The sequence below is a fragment of the Stenella coeruleoalba genome, assembly GCF_951394435.1.
Source record: "Stenella coeruleoalba genome assembly, chromosome: 4".
NCBI classification, from domain to species: Eukaryota; Metazoa; Chordata; class Mammalia; order Artiodactyla; family Delphinidae; genus Stenella; species Stenella coeruleoalba.
In genome coordinates this window covers 63,536,378-63,558,010 of record NC_137149.1, presented here as the reverse complement: position 1 = coordinate 63,558,010, position 21,633 = coordinate 63,536,378, and the positions used below count along the sequence as shown (strand labels likewise).

At 40.5% G+C, this 21,633-nt stretch overlaps 2 protein-coding genes across 2 annotated transcripts in view; both read right to left on the bottom strand.

Annotated features, from left to right (window-relative positions):
* Positions 1-21,633, bottom strand: part of LOC307185216 (SCAN domain-containing protein 3-like) — a 546,171-nt gene that overhangs the window by 414,844 nt on the left and 109,694 nt on the right. The gene's annotated exons all lie outside the window — the stretch shown is intronic.
* The window catches only part of KLB (klotho beta), a gene marked incomplete at its 5' end in the record, with an annotated part of 39,654 nt that overhangs the window by 10,552 nt on the left and 7,469 nt on the right, over positions 1-21,633 (bottom strand). Inside the window, 2 exon segments of the mRNA XM_079919102.1 lie at positions 5,273-5,541; positions 8,334-8,844. Coding sequence (XP_079775228.1) covers positions 5,273-5,541; positions 8,334-8,844 — 780 coding nt within the window.

Sequence of the window (21,633 nt, the reverse complement as noted above, 5' to 3'; positions counted from 1 at the left end):
TATAGTGACAGAGCAATCTCACGCACCTCACAGGTGTGATCTGGCCAACTGCTCTGTCAACTCTAAAGCACTCTACAAACATAAGGTACTTATAACTTGGGTTTAGTTTTCCTTGCAATAATTGCCGGCTAGGCCCTTGAGTCTAAATTAAAACAGAAAAGGGCTTAAGAAAAACATATCCAAATTCAAGCTTAATTTAAAAAAGTAAAAGTTCTGAACTTGTTTTAAAGTGCTTTTTCTTCCCATGACTGAATTTAAACACACCTGGAATAAATGGGTAATTAACCTTTGGTAAATATTTTCCCTCTAATTGTTTTCTCGTGTGTCATCTTTCATAGTCTAATTACAAAATCATATCATTCCCACTTGCCATCTGCCAGCCAGTTATCTAGAACATTAAACTGAGAGAACATTGATCATGTGAGCATTAAGGTAAATCTGTATATAATTATTTGAGTAAAACCCTCCTAGCCTAGATGGTCAGTTCCAGTGTTTTGAAATCGCAGAGCATCATGATATTGAAAGGGTATTTACAAAGGGAAATCCTGCCATAAGGTAAGGCAAGATCAAATGAAAAATCTCTTACTTTTTTTTTTTTTTTTTGGCCAAGGCACGGTTTGCAGGATCTTAGTTCCCTGATGTGGGACTGAACCGGGCCACGGCAGTGAAAGCGCCGACTCCTAACCACTGGACTGCTAGGGAATTCCCCAAATCTGTCTTATTTTTAAAAATATCCAGAAAGCATTAGTCTTAGCCAGTGTGTGATTAATCTGCCAATAGATATAAAGTATTGCACCCTGATCTCAACCCTGGCTCCCAGAGCTTGGTTCTAAAGTTCTATTTTCCACTAAAAGGATCCTGGGGTTTTTGGAGTAATGGCTTTTTCCAGGTCTGGGGCACGAAAAGAATGAAGTGATGCTGGTACATCTTGTGCCAGAAAAATAAGGAAGTGCTTAAAACCTAAAAGGGAAATGTCAAAAAGACACAGGAGCAGCTTGAAAGAGTCCCATTGGCCAAATTTGAGAAAATTTGAGTAGCAAAAGGCCCAATGAAACAATGACAACAATGAATTATAACACATTGAATTTAAAAGAATTCACCTAATAAATATAGAAGGAATAATCTAATTAGAAATTCACCATTTTGCAATCTACAAAGTAATCATTAATTCAGGCAAGGTTATTGTATCAATGTTAAGACCACTGGTTAAATGTTGTTGGGGAACAGGATATTTATATGGTCTCAAAGTATCACCATCAGATTAATTCTTAATTACAAATGGAAAAGGTACTTTTCAGTTAAGAGATCTGGCAAATGCCACCTTAACCAAGAAATCTGGTGACTATTACTTCAACTAATGTCTTCAGTAATGAAACAAACTGATTTTATGTGCCTCCTAATTTGATGTATGGGAAATACACAACATCATCTATGTAGTATTATTTCCAGAAATGCTTAACTAATCTAATAAAGAAACAGAGAAATCCATGAAACACTCTACAAGCAACTGGCCTGAACTCTTCAAAAATGTCAATACCAAGAGATTAGGGGGATTGCTCTGAATTAAAAGGCTAAAGATACACAACAACAAATATGTGTTCCTTATTCATGATTTAAAAAAAAAGGTTTTTTTAATCTATAAAGGACATTTTGGGGACATTTAGGAAAATTTTAATATGGATTATATGTTGGATTATATTGAATAAATATTAAATTTCCTGAGTATGATAATAGTATGAGATAGGAGAATATCACTGTTCTTAGAAGACATATGCTGAAATATTTTGGGGTAAAGTATAATGATGTCTGCAACTTTTTAATGGTTCTGAAAGAGTGAGATAAACCAAACATGGCAACATGTTAACAATCAGCCAATCTTGATGAAGGGAATATGGGTGTTTATTGTACTAGTTTGAAATTTTTCAAAACAAAATGTTGGAGAAGAATATTGAAGGATGGGCTTCCCTGGTGGCGCAGTGGTTGAGAGTTCGCCTGCCGATGCAGGGAACACGGGTTCGTGCCGCGGTCCGGGAAGATCCCACATGCCGCGGAGCGGCTGGGCCCATGAGCCATGGCAGCTGAGCCTGCACGTCTGGAGCCTGTGCTCCGCAACGGGAGAGGCCACAACAGTGAGAGCCCCGCGTACCGCAAAAAAAAAAAAAAAAAAAAAAAAAGAATATTGAAGGAAAAAAAGGTTGGAGGAAAATAAGATGTGTGTGGGTAGGCATAGCAATATTTTTAAAATGTTACTTTCACTTTATTAGTCTTCCTATAGAGAACATCTACTCTTTTGCCTACCCATCATCTTTTCATACATCATCTGGCTGAGTTTTCATAATGCACCCTAATTTTTCTTGGCGAGCCACTCATCCTCACTCCTGGTTTAAGTTCAAGGGATGCTGACTCCTTGATGGGCTCCAGGTGTGAGCAAGAAACCCAGGCCTGATTGATCACAGAATTACTTTCCCCTGACCCAAGTGATCAGCTCTTTCTCTGAGTAATAGGAGTAGGGTCCTCAGAGGGGGCAGACATTCACAGTGTCAAACACTGGGGAACAGATGGGTCTTCAGAGGAAGCAGGAACTTACAGGTTGGGTCATGTACAGGCTGGAACTCTTGTCTCCCCTGGGGCCTCTCTTTGCTGGGTCTGGAATTTTGGAAAATATAAACCTACTTGAAGTGGTATGGAAAAGATGGCCTGCCTGTGCCATGTGGAGGAGGAGATAGACACTGGGTAAGTAGGTGGCTCTCCAGGGGACACAAACTGAAGGTGAGTCACTGTGTTTATATTACTCTCTGTATCTTTCCCCCTTTTATCACCTCTGAGCCTTTACTAAAGTCTTATTTAAATATCGATAGGGGTTGAGATTCGTAACTTTGCCCACTAATGGTTTGGGCCCTTTTGTCTGGTCCTATCACTTGCACATCTTGTTTTTCCATATGCTTCTAGAATACAGGTAATAGTGTGGTATTGTGGGGTCTTATAGCATAATGGTCAGGAGACAGACAAATCTGGGTAACCCGGACAAGTTATGTAACCTACCTAAACTTCAGTTTCTTTGCCTATAAAATGAGGTTTGTTTTTTTTTTTGAATTTTATTGTATTTTGCAGTATGCGGGCCTCTCACTGTTGTGGCCTCTCCCGTTGCAGAGCACAGGCTCCGGACGCGCAGGCTCAGCGGCCATAGCTCATGGGCCCAGCTGCTCCGCGGCATGTGGGATCTTCCCGGGCCGGGGCACAAACCTGCGTCCCCTGCATCGGCAGGCAGACTCTCAACCACTGCGCCACCAGGGAAGCCCTTGAATTTTACTTTATTTATTTTTTATACAACAGGTTCTTATTAGTTATCTATTTTATACATATTAGTGTATACATGTCAATCCCAATCTCCCAATTCATCCCATCACCACCAACCCCCCTGCCACTTTCCTCCGTTGGTGTCCATATGTTTGTTCTCTACATCTATGTCTTTTAAAATGAGGGTTTTAAGATTAAGTAGACAGGGACTTCCCTGGTGGTGCAGTGGTTAAGAATCTGCCTGGCAATGCAGGGGACATGGGTTCGAGCCCTGGTCCAGGAAGATCCCACATGCCGCGGAGCAACTAAGCCCCTGTGTCACAACTACTGAGCCTGCACACCTAGAGCCTGTGCTTTGCAACAAAGAGAAGCCACCACAGTGAGAAGCCTGCACACCACAACGAAGAGTAGCCCCCGCTCACCGCAACTAGAGAAAGCCTGACTGCAGCAAAGAAGACACAACACAGCCAAAAATAAATTAATTAAATTTAAAAAAACAGATTAAGTAGACAGAATGCACATACATACAGCGGTTAAGTGCTTGGTACATAGTAGGAGCTTCAAAAAATAGTTATTATTATTTTGGAAAGAGCATTGTGCATCTGGGGGCTTGAAGTTTGCCTGCTACAGTTCTGCCACTATTTGTGTTACCTTGGGCAAGTCACTTAGGTCTCAATTATTAATTGATGGGTCTTACTTTCCTCAGCTATAAAATGAAGGATTTGGAGTAAGAGGTTTCGAAGGGCTCACCTGGCTCTAAAAGTTGACCTTATTCAGGCACTATGCATTGAGCACCTGCCATGTGCCTTACATTGCTCTAGTAAGGCATACAGCAGGCAGCAAAGCCTCAAACCTCTCCACCCTCTTGAGGAGAAAGTTTGCATTCTTGTAGGGGAAGACAGGTGATCAGTAAGAAAAATGTGTAAAGTGGTTATCAGGGGCTGAGGGTGGGGGAAATGGGGAGATGCCGGTTGAAGGGCACAAACTTCCAGTTATAAGATTAACATGTTCTGGGGGCCTGTTGTACAGTATGGTGACTATAGTTAATAATATTGTATTACATACATGAAAGTTGCTAAGAGAGTAGATCTTAAATTTTCTCACCACAAAAAAAGAAATGGGAATTGTGTGTGATGGTATGGAAGTGATAGCTAATGCCATAGTGGTAACGATTTTGTAATATATAAACGTATCAAATCATACTCCTCAAATTTACACAATATTGTATGTCAATTGTATCTCAGTAAAGCTGGAGAAAAAAGGGAAATGTGTAATGTACATAGTATGCTAGAGAATGATGAATGCTATATAGGAAAATAGAGCAGGAAGGGGGAATGTGCACTGATAGTGATGGAGTTATGCTTTTTGGAGTGGAGGGAAGCCTTATTGAGAAGGTGATATCTGAGTAAACATCTGAAGAAGGTGAGGAATGAGACAAGTCAGGAGGCCCCACTGGGGTATAAAGACTTCATAAGGCAAATAATCCAAATTTATCAAATAAGAGGAATCACTTAAATAAAAGGCCACTAACAATTTGCTTTTGACAAAACAAAACAAAAATCTAGGGAATTCCTGGCGTTCCAGTGGTTAGGACTCCGTGCTTTCACTGCTGAGGGTGTGGGTTCAGTCCCTGGACTAAAATCCTGCAAGCCGTGCAGTTCAGCCAAAAAATTTTTTTAAAAATCTATAAAATTATTTTCCTTTAATTTTGACACTACTAACAAATGCCTCTCACAAAAATGACTGTAAGGTCACTCTAGACTGTATACAACTTGAGGGCAGTATGAAAAGCTCTCAGTAAGCATGAATTCTTCCTCTTCCTTCCTCTTTCCCTAACTTCCCCTCATAACCTCCAGGTGATCATGGTATTTGATATTGTCTGACAGCTATCTCCTAGATGTCACTGAGTAAAGTGAAAGAAAATATTGTGTACTATTTGCACCACTTTATAGTTAATTTGTAAGTAGCCACTTACCTTAAGGACAGATTCAGTGACGCCCCAGGAGAAATCACAGGGAAACTGACCCTGCACATCTGGTGTGGACTCTTTCAAAGTGAAACCATTTTCTTGTATGATCTGTTTATAGTAATGTGCTGAAGACTTGGGCTTTCTTTCTTTTTGTTTACTATTAAAATCCACATAAAATAATCCTCGGCGAGTGGTGTAAGCATCCTGCCATTCAAAGCCATCCAGGAGGGACCAGGCAGTGTAACCAAACACTCGTATTTCATCAAACTTGATTGCTGCACAGAAGGAAAAAAGCAGAGGTGTTCAGAGGACTACACACTCTGGTTCATGTTTACCACTTCACTAATGACATGCCAGGGGCAGCATATTGTGAAACCAACCTTTTTCCTAAATTTGCAGGCCCAATATATCAAATAGAAAATTAATTTTTATATTTGAAAAGGGGCAATTATTTTCATCTAGAGTGGTCTTCTCAAGTGAATGACACAGTTAAAGGATAAAATTTAAAACATTCCTGAGGCTTAGTGTGCAAATGTGTGTCAGAGGACTTCCCTGGTGGCACAGTGGTTAAGAATCCGCCTGCCAATGCAGGGGATGTGGGTTCGATCCCTGGTCTGGGAAGATCCCAGATGCTGCGGAGCAACTGAGCCTGTGCACCACAACTACTGAGCCTGCGCTCTAGAGCCCACAGGCCACAACTGCTGAAGCCGTGTGCCTAGAGCCCGTGCTCTGCAACAAGAGTAGCCACCGCAGTGAGAAGACTGTGCACCACAAAGAAGAGTAACCCCCGCTCGCAGCAACTAGAAAAAGCCCGCGTGCAGCAATGAAGGCCCAATGCAGCCAAAAATAAATAAATAGCAGTTGAGGATTTATAAGAAGAAAAAAAAAAGTAAAATACTGAATTAAAATAGTTAAAAAAAAAAAATCTGTGTCAGAGGGCATGATGATTTCCAGAACCCTTTGGGACCAATGTAGACGTCTGCTTGTGACCAAGAGTTTCTCATTTCAACCTTGGGCTGGTTCACATTTGTGGACAAACTATCTTCTGTGAAACAATCCTCAGGGACTGAAATATCAGCTTTGAGAATGAGCATGTGTGAATGTAGATTTAAGGAGGAGAAAGAAGCACAGTGATGTAAGAGAACAAGAACTGACTGGGCCGAGGGGCAGGAGGGGAGAGGGCTTGCTCTACTGTGCTCCTGGGATGGGGCTATTGGGCAAGTTTCTCGATCTCTTGTTTCCTCATTTGTAAATAGAGAAGTTTGGAAAAGATGATCTCTCAGGAACTTTCTAGCTTTAAATTCAGTAACTTTTAGGAACTAGATAAAAATGAAATATGCAATAAAAACAACAAATACCCCAATCAATCGTGAACCATTTTTCTTTTCTTAAAAGCTTTCATTTTCTCATGGTAATGTCTCATTTCTGCACTTTGGGGGTTTTATCACTGATATTCTTTTCCTAAAAGGTGGAGTCAATGTCAAGGGAACTGATGTCAAGAGATTCTGATGTGGGACTTCCCTGGTGGTCCAGTGGTTGGCACTCTGTGCTTCCACTGCAGGGGGCGTGGGTTCCATCCCTGGTTGGGGAATTGGGGTCCTGCATGCCACATGGCACGGCCTAAAAAAAGGGGTTCTGATGAAATAAGTATGTTTCAGCAGGCCCTGGTTCTAGTCTCTCTGGTGTCGTAGGGTCCTGAGGAGTGGTGGAATGGTAACGCCTGGGGAATGACACCACTTTTGCCAAAGTGCTTGGCATTTGGCCCAGGCCCTGTGGGCAGAGTCCTCTGCTCTGGAGGCCCCCATGTGCATGTGCCCCGTGGCTGGGCAAGGCTCTGTTCCATGTACTCCTCCTGCAAGTTGAGACAGCACATTTTGCTCTCCCTGAGGACCCTCCCCGAACACTCTCTACTGCAGAACAAGGGAGTTTTCTCCAAGCTTGTGGCATTTTTTTTTCTTTTGGCCATGCTGTGCCACTTTCGGGATCTTAGTTCCCTGACCAGGGATCGAACCCGGGCCCTCAGCAGTGAAAGCCGTGAGTCCAAACCACTGGACCTCCAGGGAATTCCCTCCAAGCTTGTGACTTCTAAAGAGAGCTACAGAGTTGTAGAAAGGTCCACTGAGGATTCCTTTATATAGGAGAGAAATGGAGCCCAACTCTGTAGGAGACAGAACATCAGAATTCGAGCTTGTCCTCTGCTCCATTATTTCAGTCAGCCACCTGCAGATGTCACTACCTGAGTAAAGGAAAAGGAATGAGGGGATGGTCAGGGGTTAGAGAAATATCCAAGAACAATAGAAGTTGCTCACCTTAGCCATTCATGGCTCATTCATTGTCTTCAGACTTTTAGTCATTGAGTCATGTAGTAGAGTAAAAGGAGCACAATCAAAAAAAGCTTTCAGCATCTTAGACTAAAGTACTACTGTTAGAAAACTTTTGACATGTCTCCTTTAGCATTATGTCCTTTTAAAAGGAATGAAACAGCATCCTGTTGCCAATTAAGGATGTATCTACAGTCTAAAATTATTGTTTTCAAACCTTTATTTAAAAGGACACGAGAGTGGGACTTCTCTGGGGGCGCAGTGGTTAAGAATCCACCTGCCAATGCAGGGGACGTGGGTTTGATCCCTGGTCCGGGGGGATCCCACATGCCACAGAGCAACTAAGCCTGTGCGCCACAACTACTGAGCCTGCGCTCTAGAGCCCACGAGCCACAACTACTGAGCCCACGTGCCGCAACTACTGAGGCCCGCGTGCCTAGAGCCTATGCTCCGCAACAAGAGAAGCCACCGCAATGAGAAGCCCGCGCGCTGCAACGAGGAGTAGCCCCCGCTCTCTGCAGCTAGGGAAAAGCTCATGCGCAGCAATGAAGACCCAACGCAGCCAAAAATAAATACGTTTATAAAGAAAAAAGAACGAGAGTCACGTTAAAAAATTCTGTCAACATTGGAAAATAGAGAAGTCCCACAATGACCGGAACAACAATAATCATATATTCAAAGGTGACTTTAAATACTCTATAGCATAAGTATTCAAGACAGTTGTTTTGAGCTAATGTGCAACCAACCTTGGAGAACCTGGTTGAGGAAGTTCTTCATCATGTAGATGGCTGTGGTATCCTCTGTTTTCACATGACTGTCTGTGAACCAGCCATTCTCAGTGATCAGGATTCGGGGATTGCCATATTCCAGTTTAATCCAGTTCAGCACGTCTCTTAAATTGAGGGACACATTTTGTCCCATTTTAGCCATGGTGTTGTAGGGCTTGAAATTGTTGGGTCCAAAGGAAAAGGCAAAGAAGTCAGCTGTGCCCCTCACCTCATTCTTCTCTGCTTCAGAGAAAAGGGGTAGAATGGAGAACAACTTCTTTTTCATCACCTCTGGATAGTTACCATCCCCGTGGATAGGGTTGGCAAACCACCCGAGCACAGAAACCATGGATTGTTGGCACTTGAGTATATCCATTGTGTTTTCTGATCTGTTTGGTTCAATCCAGTGGGATCCCAACGTGATTGATAACAGACCCTTCTGATGTGGGCGGAAATTTCTATTGTAGTTATGCCAAACTTTCGAATGAGCCTAAGAACAAGAAAATATTGTTAATCTTTACTGTCCTTACTCAAAGGGTTGTGACTTGGCTGATAGAAGGTCTTCTCGTGGGCAAATTAGTGAAGCGTCGGGTGCTGCAAGGGAAAGCTGCCAGGGAACGCTGATGACCGCAAAGTCTGCTCTCTGTTCACTTCCCCTGTGCTTCCAACCTAAAGCCTCCCCTATAGGATTACCGAGAGGCCGGCAGAGAGCTCTTGTCCCAGCTCCATCTTACTTCTCCTCTCCCTGGCTCCCTTCCGGGCTCTCTCGGGGCTGGGTACAGGTGAGACACTATGTGGATTATAGGGTTTCTTCCTCTGCATAGAAAGACTCAGAGCAGTGCTCTTTCATTGTTCTACAGAGTCTTCTTTTGGCCCTAACTTAGAAGTCCAGGATAATACAATTTCTATATTCTGTAAATGGATAATAATAGAGCTCACCTCCTAGGCTTGTTGTAAGGATTGAATGAATTAACGCACTCTAGAATGGTGGCTGGCACACAGTATAGCTCTATATAAGCCTTAGCTATTATTACTATTATTATAAAAGGGTGGCAGGCATGGCACAACTCAGAAAACCAGTGGAAATAGTGTAGGATTTGGCATCAGCACAGTTGGGCTTGAAGTTCAGGTATTGACTATAGTAGCCTTAGATAAGGCACTTAACCTGTCTGAAATCTCTTCGTATCCTCAGCTGTAAAAGGAAGTTAAAAATAATAATACCCTTTGTAAAGTTGTTGTTAGATGTAGAGCTAATGTACATATTAAATATGTAGCATAGAATAGAGCACCTAGGAGCTACTGCCTAAAGATGGATGTTATTATTATTGGTCCCCCTGGAATTTACATTTCCTGTTGCATTCACTTAAAACACCCTGGGAAGAGATATGGGAACATAGGTATATGTATAACTGATTCACTTTGTTATAAAGCAGAAACTAACACACCATTGTAAAGCAATTATACCACAATAAAGATGTTAAAAAAACAAAAAAAAACAGAGCCTCACGATCAGTTTCCAGTCTATTTACTAGGTACTTACTGAGCGCTGACTCAATGCCTGTCTTGCCCTGCCCTGAGAGGCTGAAATAAATGGTGCAGGGATTTGCTCTCAGGAGCCAATAATCTTAATGGGAAAATAAAACTAAAATGTATGAAAGAGAAACATATAAAACTGAATAAAATAAGACACTAAATTAAGGCAGAGGCATGGTTCAATAAAGAACCATGAGCTAGCTGTATGGTTCTTAACTTGAGGACTCCAGTTAAGGACTCAAGGCCAGTTAAATGCGCAAGGTCTCCTTCCTGCCTGGCCAGCCAGAGTTTGCTCCTTTATGTATCTGCCTCTCCTCCTCTCAGCACCTGACTTGCTTGTCTCTTAATGGCTCTTCCCAGGACTGCTAATTTCTCCTCTAATTGGGTGTTTCTAAAACAAGGGCGCAAACCCTTACTGTTTTTAACCCACAAAGTCTGCTTTCAGTCTTGTTCTTTAGCTTTCCTTTTGCTCATTGGAGATGTTTTATATTGGGCTGAATTATCCAAAAGTGCCTTTTTGAAGGTCAAAAACAAAAAAATACAAGCAATGGCTCAAACTTAATAGATCCTGTGGACATTAAAAATGTTCCATAAACTCTGTTAGGTGGGGAAAGATAGACATTAATGTAAGGGCTGAGGATTCCAAAACTGGTGTCTCCTTGTTTTATGCAAGAATAGCTAATTTAAATAATTCCATGAAAGATTTTCTGAAGAAGTAGATGCCTCAAGGTATTACCTCTATCTACCTGTTCTTACTCCATTTTCATTGGAAGATCCTGGAACCACTTAGCACCCAAATGTTCCCAAAGATCCTTACGAATGTCCTTCTCAGAAAAGTGTTCAGGCTGTAGCCTCCTCCCCTGCCTCCACCCCTAGGTTCCAGCTTCTGAAAGGAATCTCAGGGCAGCCCAGGGCAGATTCCACTTTAAGTGGTCTCAGCAGCTCTTTCTGGACTTTTCTGGGGCTGGAATCATAGCAGAAAGTCTTTTTTTTTTTTTTAACACATTTATTAGAGTATAATTGCTTTACAATGGTGTGTTAGTTTCTGCTGTATAACAAAGTGAATCAGCTATACATATACATATATCCCCATATCCCCTCCCTCTTGTGTCTCCCTCCCACCCTCCCTATCCCACTCCTCTAGATGGTCACAAAGCACTGAGCTGATCTCCCTGTGCTATGCAGCTGCTTCCCACTAGCTATCTATTTTACATTTGGTAGTGTATACACAGCAGAAACTCTTAACTGCATTTTTCCTGATTTGAAACAAAAGTAATCATGCATTACTAGAATTCACAGGGAGGCATTCTTTGCTTTATTCTAAGCGGTCACTTAATCCCTTGGTAGCCTCAGCGCTTTCAACCATAAAAGCCGCACTGAGTGATCAGTACGCCTCTTCAGGGTGGGTGTGTATCTCTTATGTGTAAACTGTGAAGCACTAAACACACGTAAGATTCTGAGCCATAAACTAGCTGTCTTGTGAATATGATGCCATCAGACACTAAAGGGAGAGTGAGATGAAATTAGTATAAATGTAATAAACCAGTCCTAATAGCAGTTAACCGGTTCTAATAGGGAAAAAAAGCAGGGGGGCTTTTCTTTGAAATGGATATTCTATTGCATATTTCTGTAACTATATGAAAGATGACCTAAGCTGTGATGACAGACATGTACCTTTGCAATAGCTTTCCAAGCGAGTTTTCTGGAGATATATATCTCTCCATATATCTATATATACATGTGTTTTTATGCCCCAAGTTGACCTTGGTGTTTCACAGTGTCTCTTTCACCTTTGCTGCTATTTGCATAGGCTATCAAGGTATCTAGGGTTATCTTTGCTCTGGGCTGAAGACAGCCTCTCCATCCTCATGTGGAGAATGTGGGGGAGGTTCTTTGTGCAGCACTTGTAGTTATAACCTGATCCTGTTCGCCAGGTAACAAGGTAAAAACTATTGCTCTGAGGCAGTGAGTTTGACATAACTCCTGATGAAACTGGGGTATCTATGCATGTGCTTTGGTCCAATGCTCATAAAGGAGGTCTGTTGGGGAAACTGAACTGGGGTTGGCGGGGGAGTGCAACCTGGGCCCTGCAACCTTGCACAACAGTCATTCTGTGATTTTCCAAGGTTACCCTCTATCTTGTACAAGGCCGTCTACCTTTGGAATGATTGATTTAAGGGAGCTTCAACCTTTGTTCTTTAGATTCAGTAGCTTAAAGGGGAAGTCAGCTTTTTCTTTTTGAGGCAGATAGCAGGGCCTAATGTCATTGAGAGACAGCCAGGGGCCTAATATCTCATTCTGTTCCCTCCTCTAATCTAACGTAGCAGCTCTTTGATGCCCCTGGAAGTCCAGACTCAGATAAGTTCTGTGGATGATAGGAGGCAAATAAGATAGCTGGACAACTTTAGACAAAGATGAAGAAGGGGTCAAAGGTCAGGGAGATGTGGTGGAAGGGACACGGGTGGAAGGCAGTGCTTTGGAAGGCGTGCATTGAAGAAACCTACCTCATCACACATGTCTGTATTTAAGGAACACCCAATCATTTGTCAAAAAATAAATTTTTGTTAAATTTTCAAATCTGTGCACGAATTTAGCCACATTTTGGCTGAAATATTTTCATGTGAACTATAAACTTGTTTATTGTTAAAGCTATTTAATAAAGTATTAAATGAAAATCATTAAAGAAAATATACTTTAAAACTCCACAGAGCAAACTGTTTTCATATTTCTGTGTTCCCCCCAACTTTTCCAAATATATTTCCCAGCTAAAGTCACTCTAACATTTTCCATGTTATTTTTAGTTTTCATAATAATCTTCGTATAACAATTCATCAATCTGATGAAATATGATTTACTTAGTCATCTCCCTCTTTTCATAAAAATTAACTTGTTTTCCTTTTCCTGCCATCTTTCCTTCCTTCTTCCCTCCCTTTACTTACCCTCCTTCCCTCCCTCCTTCCTGTCTTTCTCTTTCTCTCTCTTCATGCCTTCCTTCCTTCCTGTCATAAATAATGTAGTAACTAACTTTGGTCATATAGCTTTTAATTTGTTTGAATCCTTTCCTTTTTTGAATCCCAGGAATGAGCTACCTATTTTTTGAATTGTTTTGCATGTTTCCAAATTGATTTCCATACATTTTGTCCTTCACTGAGAGTGTTTTCTGACCACCTGCTTGGAATCATTGATTGCTCTTTCGGGGGATAACTGGCCATCATGAATGATATAAAAGTGCTACTCACCTACTTGGTACCACAGGGGACAGGACCCGGGTCTTGAAAGCAGGACACCCAGGCTCTAGTACTGGCCCTGCTACTAATTAGCTTTACGGTCTTGGATCAGTCAATTCCCTCTTAGCAGCCTCAGTTCCCTCCTTCATTATACTGAGCTAAAAATAAACACTCTAGAGAATCGTTGTGAACATGGAATGAGGTAATACATGTAAAGACCCTACGAAAACCACATGAACCTACATTTGAAGGACTTTGAAAGAGCAAGCTGAAAATTATTTAACCTGCTGTGCAGAACGGTGGGGAGTTGTGTAGGCTTGAGGGGTGTTCACAGATGGCGCTCCCTGACCTCTCAAGGCTCGCAGCTGACCGCTTTGTCCTCATTTATTTTTTTGCTGCTGGTCAAAATTATTCATTGTTCATTTGGGCTAGGATTCATTTCAGTTTGATTTATTATTTAATTTACTCAGCACTTCTTTATATTAAGTATCAAGTTTTCTACTAGTTACAATTGCTGCTCTTCCAGATTATTTAACATTCATTCATTCCACAAGTATTTATTGGGTGCTTAAGATATGTGAATTTTATTGTTCATTGCTAAAAATAAATTATGTGATTGTCATTTTCTTATTAATTTTTTGATAATCTTGAAACTCTCTTGGAAACAATATCTTACCCTCATTATTCTTAGGAGAGAATTTAAATATTAACAAAAGTTACCACCTTTCATAAAGAAAATATTTACCCATTCTATTTTTAATGGTTTGAATTCATATTTTCTATGGTTGGACTAACTTAGTAACGATCATATTAAAATTCGTTTTCCTCCTATTTTCTTTTCAATCATTATATTTTCAACTTATTCTAACAAATCATCTATTGCTATCAATTTGCCTAGTGTCAGGATTTCCGCATAGAAATCATGTAAAAACTAAACTCTAATATATTTGTTCCTTAAAAAAAGTCCTATTATTGTTATAGAATTCTAATTTCAATTATAATATTACTAAACTAAACCAATGCCTGAGCCAGAATCTAAACCTGGCAACACAAAGGGAAAAAGGTCTAGAATAAAGTTCATAATTTATTAAATGAAGCATCTGTGGGTTTCCCCAGATATTAGAAGGGCACTTAGAAGACATCAATATCAGTAAATTGGTACCTTACTGAAGTTCAGGTTCTTTGCCCAAGGAGAACAGTTGCATGCCAACTTTGCAGAAGGTGAAATGACATTTTAAGCTTTCTGTTAGTACTAAATTAACAATAGTGATCCTATTAGTAATCTTTTTAATGCAAAAAGACTGTATCTCCAAGTATAATTGAAGCTAAAATGACCTGGGTTGGAGACTTTAAGCCTTTCCTCAGGATTTAGGAATAAAAAGTTAAAGATAGTCAATATAGAAACCACTCTGAAAATTACAAATAAATTTGTACAGAAACAAAAATAAGACCTACCATTTTGGGGCCTGCAACAAAGGCAGACTGACCATGAACCTAAGGAAGCTGAAACTTCAGGACTCCTCACTCGCCTGAGTCCCCATGAAATGTGGTGGGAGGGTGGGGAACCAGGTAGTGATTGGAAACATTTCTAAGTAAGTATCGATATTTCTGATAAATTCCTTGAAGAGACCTCAGAAAATAAGGAATCTGAATCTCCAAGACCACAGTAATTTGTTGTAATATTTTTCTCATTCTAAATAGATGTTTACTTTTGTACCAACTTTTGTGTCCATAATTTTGAATTTTTTCCTTATGTAAGTCTCAGGCCCATGCAACATAGATCCACTCCTGGCCTACGAGCTTCTTGAGTGCAGGAACTGTATCTCTTTTGTTCACAGTTATACATACAGATGTCCAGGGAAGAGCCTGGCATAGAATACTTGTTGAATAAATGCCCACTATGGATCAGCTAGTTTGTTGGTGACCTGACATACATTGTTGATAATACAGCCTCTGCAAAGCAGGTTTTTTTTTTTTCCCCATTTTAGAGAAGAAACAAGTTCACAGAGGCTAGGTAGTCATGGAGACAGGATGTGAATTCAGGCCTCTCTGATCATTATAATAAACTATCGTGCTTTCTGTATGTCCCACCAGTTCTAAATTTTGAGTGTTGGGGAAAGGCCATTTGACATGAACCACAGCATACTGTTTTAAAATTATATTTTCTTTCGGCTGTACTTGGTTATTAAAAGAACTAAACAGTCCTAGAATGAGGGTCCCACTCTCACCTGTTGAGAATAAAATATCTATATGTGTCTGGAATTTAGGATCACCTAGAAAGTTCATGGAGGACCTGCCAGCAAATTTGAGGTATTCAGAAAACCATGTAGTTGTCCAAGTGTCTAGTACAGCATGTAACATTTATGTGTAATTCCCTGTACCTCTTTCCTAGAACCAGCGATGTTGACATTGGATATTGTCCTTACTGGCGTCAGAGGCTAAATGAGTCCCTTAGGAACCATTTCTACACTTGACTGTCTTGACCAAGGATGGTGATCATTACACCCTTGTCAATGTTAGACTGAAAGGGCAGGGACGCTGTGGTTGCATAGCAGTTAGCCCAGCATCGCCTTTGAACAAATCATAATTAAATGGTCCTTAAAGATGAGTGAATTTCATGATCAAATATAACAGAATAGTGGTTAAATTACAGAACCATAGAAAATTTACAATATAAACAGTAATAAGAATGAACATATATTTAGTGCTAAATGTGCTGAGCACTATTCTAAGCACTTTCCATGTACTATCTCATTTAATCCTCATTTAAATCTTGAGAGGTAGGTACTATTATTATTTCCGTTTTATAGGAGAGGGAAGAGAGGTTAGGTAGCTTACTCATAAGCAAAGTCAAGCCCAGGCTGTATTGCTCCAAGTTCTGTGTTCTTGCCTGCTAATTAGAGATAGAAGATGGACTTTAGAGATCATTTGGTCCAATTCTTAAAAACTATCTATTATAGATAAGATGCTGAAGCAAAAGAAATAAGTGACTTGGGAATTCCCTGGTGGTCAAGTGGTTGGGACTCTGTGCTTCCACTGCAGGGTCCCGGGGTTCGATCCCTGGTCAGGGAACTAAGATCCCACAAGCCGCATGGCGCGGCCAAAAAAAAAAAAAAAAAAGAAAAAGAAAAAGAAGTGACTTGCCCAAGGTCTCAGTTAGTGCAAAGCCAGAATTAGAACTAAATCCTTCAGCCTCTAGATCACTGTGATTTCTGGACATGATGCAAATTAAATTATGAGCTTTTGAAACACACTTTTACATCTTAGACTCAAAGGTGATTGAACAGGCTGTGCAAATGCAAGGGTATGTAACAGACATGGCACAAAAACAAGGGCCAGTACATTGAGAAAGCCATCTGACAGTGTTTGGGTGCCAGGACCACTCTAAGAGACAATCTGAGAGTCATGGTTTTGATTATGTCTTCATCCAATTCCCTCAGTCCCCAGTCAAACAGTTCATCGGCATTACCTTCTGTTCTGCTTAATTATTTTTCCCCTTCAAGAAATTATACACATCAGCAAAATCAAGTTTAGAGAAATTATTTTTACTTATCTCTTTCCTTCAACCCATGGCTATTTTTAAAAAAATAAATTTATTTATTTATTTATTTTTGTCTGCGTTGGGTCTTCTTTGCTGCACGTGGGCTTTCTCTAGTTGTGGCAGGCGGGGGCTACTCTTTGTTGCGGTGCGCGGGCTTCTCATTGCGGTGACTTCTCTTGCTTCAGAGGACAGGCTCTAGGGGCGCGGGCTTCAGTAGTTGTGGCACGCAGGCTCAGTAGTTGTGGCACACGGGCTCAGTAGTTGGGGCTCGCCGGCTCTAGAGCTCAGGCTCAGTAGTTGTGGTGCATGGGCTCAGTAGTTGGGGCTCGCTAGCTCTAGAGCTCAGGCTCAGTAGTTGTGGCACATGGGCTTAGTTTCTCTGCGGCATGTGGGATCTTCCTGGACCAGGGCTTGAACCCACGCCCCCTGCATTGTCAAGTGGATTCTTTTTTTTGTTGGAGGTAGGAATTTTTATTAATTAATTTATTTTTGCTGTGTTGGGTCTTCGTTTCTGTGCGAGGGCTTTCTCTAGTGTGGCAAGCGGGGGCCACTCTTCATCGCGGTGCGGGGGCTTCTCACTATCGCGGCCTGTCTTGTTGTGGAGCACAGGCTCCAGACGCGCAGGCTCAGTAGTTGTGGCTCACGGGCCCAGTTGCTCCATGGCATGTGGGATCCTCCCAGACCAGGGCTTGAACCCGTGTCCCCTGCATTAGCAGGCAGATTCTCAACCACTGCGCCACCAGGGAAGGCCTCAACCCATGGCTATTATTTTATCCTTTTCTTCACTCTTCATTCATTTATGTTGATTGATTGCTTAAATTCAAGTCTATAAACACTTACTTAACAAACACAAGGTAGCTCTGTGCAGTGGCAGTATCATAGCCAATGAGGTTTATCCGAGGCATGATTATTGCTAATTGAAAATTTTCCTAATACCCTGCCATGAAGACTTGAAATATAGCTGGCATTGGCAATTTTTGAGAGTCTCTATGAAGACTGCTTAAAAAAAAAATGCAAGTCACCTTAGTAGGCATTTAGAAAAAATATTAACAAGGTAGCTCCTGCCTTCAGATGAACTCTGACCTCTAGTAGGAGAGAGAAGTATAGAAATAAGTAGAAGAAAAACAGTATACATCTACATTTCAATTAATTAGAAATGATAACAAAAGCTTAATGTAGTAATATTCAAATTTGTTAAAAAATGACTATATGTATATGCTTATATATACATAGAAAAATATTTGGACGTTGAACAAGCTGCTAGCAGTTGTTACTTCTAGGGTATTGGATTAGGGAGTATGAAAAGAGGAGAGTTTTCCTTTTTAACTTTATGTCTTTCTGTGTTGTTTGAATGTTTTGCAGTAAAAATGCATTATCTTTGAAATTTAAAAAAGTCATGAGAATTGGTTGAAACAGATGGTTTCTGTCAGTGAATTTAATTGCTCTATGCTATTACTCTTCACTTTCTCTGAAGTTCCAAAAATCTCAAAGGAAAAGAAAGAAACTTAAATTAAAAGTTCTGTTATTCTGGATTTCATTATGTATTTTTACTCTGGAATAATACGTTGATATTCAAAGGTAGAAGGAGGAGGCGTACAATACACACATGATTAACATGGAAGAAGAACTGATAACAGTAAACCCAGCTCTTTATTTAAGATTCAGTCACATAATCTGTGGTCAAGATATGATGCTATAAAGAACCAATGAATGGAATCCTCCAAATACTAAAAGATCCTGGTTTTCATCAGCCTTAAGGCTCCCCCAAACAAGTAGCACTATTAGATCACCCAGGAAGTCACTTTAATTACTTCTGTGATTCACTGTTTATTGGTTAGTAAGTTAGAAGGTTCTGATCTATTCTCAGCATCCCTCTACTTTTCAGCAAGAGAATTGCTGTTAATGTTCAATAATTTTAATTACTCCTTTTTAACATAGACTATTTTCTAATATTGAGTTTTCTCAGTAAGATTTTTTACATGCAATTAAATGATACATGTATTATATTATAAACGAGTGTGAAGTTTCCCTCAGTTCATAATTTCGTCATATCTAGCACTGTTTCCACTACTTACAATATTTTCTGTTCTCCAGTTGGGCCTAATTTTCCATGTATGAGAGTGTTCATATCAAATTAAGCTGTTTAAATACGATCATAATGGTATTCTCTGAACATTTATAATTACATTTATTTAAACCTGTTAATCATTCACTGAAGTATAACTTTTTCTACTTAATGATTAGAAAAGGTAAATACTGCTCTCTTGAAGGTTATAAAATACCAATTGCCATCTACAAATAGTTTTTTTTTACATGACTCTTCTGTCTAACAATGGTATTCTGGTTATTGAAACTTTTTAGCAATTCTTATCCGAAAGCTGTTTTTACCTTTTATTCAAATTTGATTAGGAACATCTACAAGAATACTAGTTTTAACTTTTTTGATCATTATTTCCTATATTTTGTTAGAGGTGTCTTAGATCCTAATGAAGATGAGTTGGGATAATAATATAAGTACTACGGGGAGTTCCCTGGTGGCCTAGTGATTAGGATTCTGGGCTTTCACTGCTGTGGCCCGGGTTCAATCCCTGGTCAGGGAACTGAGATCCCAAAAGCTGCGTGGCGTGGCAAAAAAATATATATATATATGTATGTATTTATATATATATATGTACTATGCATTAGCTAATTAAATGAATAATTGTTTTAACATTTTTAAACTTTAGATGGCGTCGCAGAGGACACACATATGTGATTTCACAGCACTTTAATGGGACACTAAAGTTTTGAGCAAATAAAAAGTAAAATCATGGGGACAAAGGAAAAAACTAATGGTTAATGTATGGGTCAGTGATAAATTGTTCATAGGTTTTGTGGACAAATAAAACATGTAGATAGATTTTTAAAAATAGATCTTTATTGGCGTATAAATGCTTCCCAGTACTGTATTAGTTTCTGCTATATAACAAAGCGAATCAGCTATGTGCATACATATGTCTTCATATCCCCTCCCTCTTGCGTCTCCCTCTCACCCGCCTTATCCCACCCCTCTAGGTCATCGCAAGGCACTGAGATGATCTCCCTGTGCTATGCAGCTGCTTCCCACTAGCTAGCTATTTGACATTTGGTAGTGTATATATGTAGATGCTACTCTCGCTTCATCCCAGCTTCCCCCTCCCTCCCCGTGTCCTCAAGTCCATTCTCTATGTCTATGTCTTTATTCCTGCCCTGCCATTAGGTTCATCAGTACCATTTTTTTTTTTTTTAGATTCCATATATATGCATTAGCATACGGTATTTGTTTTTCTCTTTCGGACTTACTTCACTCTCTATGACAGACTCCAGGTCCATCCACCTCACTACAAATAACTCAATTTCGTTTCTTTTTATGGCTGAGTAATATTCCATCATATATATGTGCTACAACTACCATATGACCCAGCAATCCCACTACTGGGCATATACCCTGAGAAAACCATAATTCAAAAAGAGATGTACGACACTGTTCATTGCAGCACTATTTACAATAGCCAGGACATGGAAGCAACCTAAATGTCCATTGACAGATGAATGGATATACATAGATTGTTTTGGTCTTTTTTTTTTCTTTTTGCGGTACGCGGGCGTCTCACTGCTGTGGCCTCTCCCGTTGCGGAGCACAGGCTCCGGACGCGCAGGCTCAGTGGCCATGGCTTACGGGCCCAGCCGCTCCGTGGCATGTGGGACCTTCCCGGATCGGGGCACGAACCCATGTCCCATGCATCGGCAGGCGGACTCTCAACCACTGCGCCACCAGGGAAGCCCTGTTTTGGTCTTTAAATAGGGAATATGAGTCAAATATCTATTGAGTCTGCATCAACACAAGTGGCTGCAATGGAGTTGTAGGCTGTAAATTGTTTTTCACTGAGGCTAGGTAGCTGATTCATGTCATTAAACCTGCTAGCTTGGATTCGGACAGATGAAATTTAAATTTTGGATCTGACACTTATTATGAGTAAAAAACCCACACTTGTACAGCTTTGTAACCTCAGGCAAATTTCTGTGGGCTTCAGTTTCATCAACTATAAAATGCCTATAAGAATATCTACCTGGCAGGGTTGATGTGAGAATTGAATGAGCTAACATATATAAAGTACCTAGTACAGTTTCTGACAATACATTAGGTGTGTGAAAAAAATTCTGCTTAAAATAATAGTTATTAAGAATAGTATGATAGAATGTCAAAAAGTTATCTGTAGTAATTGTCTCAAGTCTCCATTTTAAGACTTAAGACCAATCTCTGTCCTTTATGCTCCCCATTTCTGTGTTCTTTTTTGTTTGTTTGCTTGTTTTTGGTGTTGGCGGGGACGTGGTGGAAGGTAGCAAGTAAGTTTGTTTTTAACCTTCTCACTGACAGAAAAGCTTGGGCTAGTTTTTTAGCTACAAGATTTAGCAAAAATTAATTTTAATGTATTATTGTCTTGCAACCCAACTTTAATAAGGGAGTTTTTAAAAATTCCTTTTTTTTCCATGGAAAAAAAACGTTTCTGACGATCCTTGAAGACTTTGCTTCTGTCTAACCAAGGCAAGCTAAAAATGCTCCAGCTAGAAACTCCATTTCAAAATATTACACTTAGTCTTCAAGATATTGGTAGGGGGGTTGGGCCAAAGAGGTTTAAAAATGACATTTGATCTGTTTAAATGTGCCTGTGAAACACTGCAACCTTCTTGTTCAAGAAAGCAGGGACTTCCCTGGTGGTGCAGTGGTTAAGAATCTGCCTGCCAATGCAGGGGACAAGGGTTTGAGCCCTGGTCTGGGAAGATCCCACATGACGTGGAGCGACTAAGCCCGTGAGCCACAACTACTGAGCCCACGTGCCACAACTACTGAAGCCCGCGCACCTAGAGCCCATGCTCCACAAAAAGAGAAGCCATAGCAATGAGAAGCCCCTGCACCGCAATGAAGAGTAACCCTCCCTGGCTGCAGCTAGAGAAAGCC